The 7581-nt window shown below is 44.2% G+C and overlaps 1 protein-coding gene across 1 annotated transcript; it reads right to left on the reverse strand.

Moving 5' to 3' along the window:
* Positions 1-5492: 5492 nt before the first annotated feature.
* Positions 5493-7216, reverse strand: LOC102301155 (zinc finger protein 251-like; the record flags this gene model as incomplete). Its single annotated transcript, XM_042217809.1, is given in 2 exon segments — positions 5493-5986; positions 6300-7216. Coding segments are annotated over 2 exon segments (666 nt in total), but the record flags the coding sequence as incomplete, so codon positions are not given.
* Between the last annotated feature and the right edge of the window lie 365 nt (positions 7217-7581).

A 7581-nucleotide genomic window follows, 5' to 3' on the forward strand; every position in this document is an offset into this window, starting at 1 on the left:
GGGAGAGAGATATAATTTCTACAGAGGCTATATAAAGTGCTGGTGGTTGTGAGTGGTGGTTCAGTCCATGTTATTATTGTGTGTTTGAGGGTACAGTTGTCCATTGTGGGTGTGTGTATGTTCAGTCCATGAGTTTAACGTGGGTCAGATGTCAGGAGGCAGAGTTCAGGAGTCTGACAGCTGTGGGGAAGAAGCTGTTCCGGTACCTGGTGGTCTTAGTCCGGAGGCTCCTGTGGCGCCTCCCAGAGGGCAGGAGGGTGAAGAGTCCATGTGATGGGTGACTGGGGTCTTTGATGATTTTCCCAGCCCTTTTCAGACACCGCTTCCTGTAGATGTCTTTTATGGCAGGAAGTGGTGCTCCGGCGATGCGCTGGGCAGTTTTCACGACCCTCTGCAACGCCTTCCGGTCCGAGGCAGAGCAGTTCCCGTACCAGACTGTTATACAGTTGGTCAGGATGCTCTCGATGGTGCAACGATAGAAGTTCACCAGGATGTCTGAGGACAGGTGGTTCTTCCTCAGAGTCCTCAAGAAGAAGAGGCGCTGGTGAGCCTTCTTGACCAGCTTGGAGCAGTTGGTCGTCCAGGTGAGATCCTCGGAGATGTGGACTCCCAGGAACTTGAAGCTGCTCACACGCTCCACAGCCGTCCCCTTAATGTGGATGGGTGGATGTGGGTCAGCATTCCTCCTGTAGTCCACGATGAGCTCCTTGGTCTTCTCGGTGTTAAGCAGCAGGTTGTTTCTGTCGCACCACTCAGCCAGACGATCCACCTCCTCCCTGTAGGCGGCCTCATCGTTGTCACTGATGAGGCCAATCACCGTGGTGTCATCTGCAAACTTAATGATGGTGTTGGAACCATCAGCAGGTCTGCAGTCGTGGGTGAAGAGGGAGTAGAGGAAAGGGCTCATCACACAGCCTTGTGGTACACCGGTGTTCATCGTGATTGTAGATGAGCAGCGGTTATCCAGCCGGACATGTTGGGGGCGGTTGGTCAGGAAGTCCAGTAACCATTTGCAGATGAGGGAACTGATGCCCAGGTCTGTCAGTTTCCTGATGAGTTGTGAGGGGTGGATTGTATTGAACGCTGAACTGAAGTCTATAAACAGCATTCTGGCGTAGGTGTTGTTGTTGTCCAGGTGTGAGAGGACAGAGTGCAGTGCGATGGAGACTGCATCCTCTGTGCTCCTGTTCTGGCGGTATGCGAATTGGTGGGGGTCCAGGGTGGGGGGGAGACAGGATTTGAAGTGTGCTAGGACCAGCTGCTCTAAGCACTTAGTGATGATGGGGGTGAGTGCTACTGGGCGGTAGTCATTGAGGCAAGAGTTCAAACACCTGCGTCTCAGATAATGGTGGTGCCTCAGTGGAACCAGCAGCGTACTTGTAGAGTCCATGTGCTGAACTGGCCAGCCTGCAGTCCAGACTTTTTACTACCTGAGAAGATCTGGAGCCTCATAAAGCAAAAGAAACCATAAAGAATACTCGAGTATCGAGCAGCTACAATCCTCCATCCTCCCCCAGGTCCAGGAGCAGAAACAGATGTTACACAAGCTGTCGCTGATTTGCGACCCCTGGACACTATCAACCTGTTATAAACAGGTAAATTCAAAGTGAATTTAAACAGCATCAACATCTTTAATGTAAATTGATGTCTGCTGCTCTCAGTGTAATTTACCATTGACCATGAACACCGCAGCTGCTCTGCAGCAGTCAAACATCGAGCATCACTGTAAATTTCACTGAAAACTAACCAGTGTAGCCTGCACTAAACTTTACCAGACTGACAGAATAACATCAACAATAACCGGTTATGTCAAAGCTAAAGATGTTTATTGACTCGTACAACAGACTGAGATGCTGAGTTCTACAAGTGAGAACTTTATTTACAACCACACATTGAGCAGTCTGTTGTAGGCAGTATTCTTTTGGAGATTGTGTTTTAGGTTTATCCCATGATCTTAAAAACTAAAGCTAAAAGGCATTTCCAAAACATTTCACTTTATGTTAGGAAAAATGCAAAAATGCACACAAAAGATGAGGCTAGAAATCAATGTTGACTGTTAGTGACCTTCAGATGGGTTTAGATTAAGTTTTATAAGAACAAAAAACTAATACAGAGATATGAGAGGAGGAAGAGGCTGAAGGAGGAGCAACACTGTCACAGAGCAGAAAAGGACTCCCACTGTCAGATACATTCAATATGTGAAGCATACAGAACAGATAGTGTGTGGAAGATGCTGTCACTGCATTACTGGCTCATGTTTCCTTTGTTTGTGATCACACTAACAGGTCGGTTAAAGCAGGAAGAAGAAATGTCTTTAAAGGATCTGTTTGCTAGAAATCACTGGAACAGGCGCTCACAGTTTAACATCGTCTTTAACAACATTTATCTCTTCCTTTAGGTGTCAGCTGTGATCAACTCACTGCAGTCAAGGATGAAGAGTCCACTGTAGAAGGAAACACTCTCACTCTGTCCTACAGATTATCCAGAGAAGCAAGAAGTGACGATTATTTCTTCTGGTATCGACAATATCCAGGAAACCCACCAGAGTTCCTGATCTCTCATTTGGGAAATGGAGATTTATTGAAGCGAGAATTCGCCAGAGTGTCTTTTAAAGTCGTTGATGATCAAAGACAAATAACGATCTCCTCTGCTGCAGTGTCTGACTCTGCTGTGTACTACTGTGCTCTGCAGCCCACAGTGACAGGAAACAGCAAAACTCTGTACAAAAACCTTTGGAGCAAAGACAACAGAATACTCCACAACATCCACTAGAGGGAGCCACACACTGTTAAACCTCTGATTCTTGTGTCATTGGACTGATGACAAACACAGAGAAAGCAGTAAGCAGACAGATGCTGTGGAAGCACAAAACTGTTTGATTGGCTGAGCTATTAAACTGGCCCCGCCCACTGAAGTTGAGCTCATCCAATGACATTATTTGTTGGTCATTGTGCTGCAGTGGAAGAACATTGTTCATGTGCTGTCTGTCTGGCTTTAATAACTCCAAAGACATGTTGCTGCACCTCTTTTTGCTTCTATCTCACATTATAGGTGAGTTTAAGAACAGGGATTAAAGTTTAGTTGAAGCTGCTGCATTAAGCAGATATACAGACTGCATTTCACTACTTTTCTTCTTTCTTTTTCCAGGACTAACAGCTGGAGACTCAATCACTCCTCAACAAGCTGAAGTCACTAAAACAGAAGGAAAATCTGTCACACTCACATGTGACTATCAGACAGATGAAGATAATATTTACCTTCACTGGTACAGACATGATTCTGACCTTCAGGCTCCTCAGTTTATTCTCAGGAAAGGAGCCAAAGGATACACGGGTGAATATATTCCTGATAAACGTTATGGATCCCAAACAACAGATAAATCAACTACTCTGCGCATAACAGCCCTAACCCTGGCAGACACAGCTCTCTACTACTGTGCTCTACAAACACAGTGATACAAAGTGTAGAAGAGGCTGTACAAAAACCTGAACACAGATATCTGACTACTCTTCAAAGAGGAGGGAAGTGGTATTCAAAGCACAGCTTCATATCAGATGGATTCTGCTAATTCCTGTTTTATCAGAGTCACTGTGGTTGCAGCTGCTAATGAAACACTGTGGGAGGATTCACATGAGCAGCAAATCCACATCAACCACAAACCAACACTTTATATCAGCATCAACAGTCAGGAGGAAACATCGTTGCTAGTTGATGATAAATTCTGTATTGTACAAATTGTAAAGATTTCCTATATGAAAACCTTTAAAACTCAGCTTTTACAGTAAAAAAGAGAAACCATTTGTCATTCTGTACACTGTTTTATATGAGAAGATAAGTCTAATTGAATGATATCAAAGGCAATGTACACCAGCTTAACTTTAAATGCAGACAGGATCATTTATAAAGCAATTTAGCGAGGACAAAAGAAAGCATCTTTACACAGCCTGCACCTGGGGTCTTGCCTGCTGTGACAGACCCCAGCCTCTTGTGCTCAGAGCTTGTTCCTGTGCTGCCATGATTAGTGCCTCTGTGCCGTCTTTCAGTCCAGCCACTGGTAGGATTTCTGGGTATCAGCCACCTCCTCTATCTGCCGGTGGTACATACCGTGCAGGGGCCTGTCCTTCCATGATGGTTTCTCCTCTTGCTCCTTTTTCTTGGGTTTCTGCTTTCTTCCCTTAGCATACAGTCACAGGGTGCTGGGCTTTGGGTGAAACCCTCTGTGCATGGTCAGGAGCTTCCTCATCTAAATGTCATTGGCTTCTAGCTCAGGAATGTTTCTTTATATGTAGAAGCGCATGCATTTAGGCTCCTACATGTGTGATCCTGGATCTTTCAGTCAGTACACTGCAACAAAATCCAGATGAAATAATGACCAATCATTAACCAGAAAGAGTTTGATAGTCCTCTCCACTTTTCCCTCATGTCATCAACCAATTATATCCAATCATTTGATGACGAGCCGCACCCTGGTGTTCTCTCTCTACTTCCCTCTGCAGCAAACGTTTCTTTATTAGTTACATTTATTCAACATAATTCAGTTTGTATAATTTTAACCGGACTTCTTATCATCTCGATTAGAAACACAGTTCCCCCTCTCTTACTCTACATAGTTCACATGCAGCTTCCAGTTCTGATTCTGAATCAATAAAATTGAAAAAGAATTGCTGCAATGAAATAATATTTAAGCCTTTCAACCTGGATTTTGTGTGTGTGTGTGTGTGTGTGTGTGTGTGTGTGTGTGTGTGTGTGTGTGTGTGTGTGTGTGTGTGTCTGAGTGAGAGAGAAGTGCAAACATCTGATAAAAGTGAAGCAGGCACAAAGGTTTTGGACTTTATACATACAGACTCTGTTAAAGCTCTGTGTTACATGACACCCATGGAGGCTGGATTTTCGGCCTTTAACTTCACTTCTGGATGGAGCCGAGCTCCGGGATCTAACCTGCCTGACAGTACAAACATACACAGAAAAAGCAAACTTAACATTTCATTCAAAAGACCTTTAATTTGACTTTTTCCCAAAGTACAATTTCAATAAAAGACCTTCACCGTGTTTTCACTTGAGCATTTAAAAGCCTCCACGAGACTCTGCAGGCTGACACATCTGTTGTTAAAGTGATCTCACACCGTGTGACATGTAATAAAGTGATGGAGCAGTGTGAAGGTTTGTAAACCTGGAAGCTCTGCTCTGAGATTCTGTGAATCCTCGGATGGATATTTATCAGCCTCGGCTTCACAGACAGTTTTTCTCTAAGACTTTTGCCACGTGTGAATTTTATTGTGGCGCCACAAATGACTGTGACACCTGAACGTTTTCCCGCATGTTTTACAGGAAGACGGCTTCTCGCCTGTGTGGATTCTCATGTGGATCAACAAATTACTCCTTACAGTAAAGTTCTTCCCACATGCAACACAAGGGTACGGCTTTTCACCCGTGTGGATTCTCATGTGCACAGTCAAATTATCCATCTGAGAAAAACCTTTTCCACATATGTCACAAGAATACGGCTTCTCACCTGTGTGCATCGAATAATGTCGCTTCATTCTGGAAGTATACTTAAAAGATTTTCCACAAACATCACATTTTATAGACTTTTCAGCAGTTTTGCTGTTACACTGACTGTATGGCACATGAGGGCGATCTGCATTGTTGCTGTGACTAATGTTTCGATTTCTAGTGGATCCTGAGTCGGCGCTCCCGCTTCCTTCCTGATGCTGACTCTCAGCTCCAGCAGAGCTGTGAGAGAGGAGCTGCTCACTGTACCCACTTTCCTCAGCAGCAGCAGTCACCATGAAGGTATCCGTCTCCTCCTTCAGTCCCAGCTGCTCTCCCTCCTGACTGCTGCACAGTTCCTCCTGTTCCTCTTTAATCTGTGGAGGTTCTGGTTCCTCCTGCTCCACACTGGAGCTCCTCTCCTGGTTCCAGAGCTGCTGCTCAGGGAGAACCTCCTCCTCCTCCTCCTCCTCACAGACCTGCTGCTGTGGGACACCTGAGACAATCATAAGCTTGTATGGTGAATAAAGTCAACTACACTTGAAAGAAACTATCATCTTTACATGTGACACGAGTGCAGCCTCTCACACTATCCATGCTCAGACCTCTCTTAGCTTGGTCTTATATACAAATCTGATTCCTCAGCTAAAAAATCCTCAAGAGGAAAAAGTTCTGACTTCAAAGCTTTAAAGCGCAGCGCAGTCCTGTCCTCTGTTTGCTCTTTGTTAGCTCACATCTCCAAAAAGTCCTCACAATCAGAAACGTCCCGCAGAGCTGTGATCAGGATGCTCCCTCAGAGGGACACTCACCTGTCCTGTGCAGCTTGATTTGGGGTTTCCAGGTGATATCCAGCAGTCTGCGCTGACGGTCGATCTCTTCCTCGTACTGGACGATCGTTTTTTCAAACTCCAAGAATATTTGTTCAGCAGCAGCAGTTAGTCGCTCGTTGATAAACTCTCTCAGATACTGAACTGAAGGCATCGTTGCTGCCGCAGCTCACACACTCAGCTCACACACTCAGCCCTGCTCACGATCGATGTATGCTTCCGCGCTAAATTGCGCTCTTACTCGGAGATATTACTCCGCTTTCAGCCGCACAGGTGTGAGCTTCCACAGACGGTGTTGCAGATTTTTAAAATATTCAACGCAGAACTCTAAATTAAGCCTTTTCCAACAGAAAAGCCTCCCTGCTCACTCCTCACGCAGGAAACAAACACTTCCGGCTTTTCTTTCCTTACTTCCGCCTGCTGTCACACATAAAGCTTCCTGCAGAGGACAGTTGCTTTTTGTTCCGCCCTGTACAGCCCGCAATGTCTGCGTCGCTTTTAAATCCACAGGTTATAAAGTTCATCAGTCAGACTAACTGAACGCATCAGCCTGGAGAGCAGCTCGATAACAAAGTGTACAACAGTTTCTGTCAAAGCTGAAGATTTTTCTGGACTCATACAGCAGACTGAGATGATGGACTTCACAACCGAGGCTTTACTTACGACCACACATTGATCAGTCTAGTGTAGGTGGTATTCTGTTAGATCGAGACTGTGGATTCTCATCAAAACTGACGCTATAAAGCTCGAAATGTTTCACCTCATGTTAGTAAAAGATTCTGAAAAATGCTCTGTACAAAAGACAAGGTTGAAAATCAGTACTGACTGTCAGCCTTCAGACGGGTTCAGACAAAGTTTAGGAAATGTTTGTAATGTTCTTATTTTCAGGATGTCTCTAAATAAAATGTTTTCATGTATTAAAGCTGAAGGACATTTTCAGCTTGTTTAACCCTTTAAGACCTAGCATAGAACCAAGTCCGCCAGAGCTGATTATATTTTTACCTGCTGTGGAGCCATTTTTGGGAGCATTTCAAGTTGCTATACATCAATACAACCATTATAGCCCATATTTTAATAATATGTCTGCATTAAGTGCATAGTAATTACATAAATTGCAAAAAGTGCAATAAACTACAAAAAAATTGAAAATCGTTTTTGTTTTTTTAACATATATTTGTAGTTAGAGAAATTTAAGAGACTTATCCCTCAAAACTGTAAATGCAAAGAAGTTGCACAAAATAGTTTCCCACCACGGGAAATTTAT

The sequence above is a fragment of the Haplochromis burtoni genome, unplaced genomic scaffold, assembly GCF_018398535.1.
Source record: "Haplochromis burtoni strain Fernald_Lab_line unplaced genomic scaffold, NCSU_Asbu1 Contig_3079, whole genome shotgun sequence".
Lineage (NCBI taxonomy): Eukaryota > Metazoa > Chordata > Actinopteri > Cichliformes > Cichlidae > Haplochromis > Haplochromis burtoni.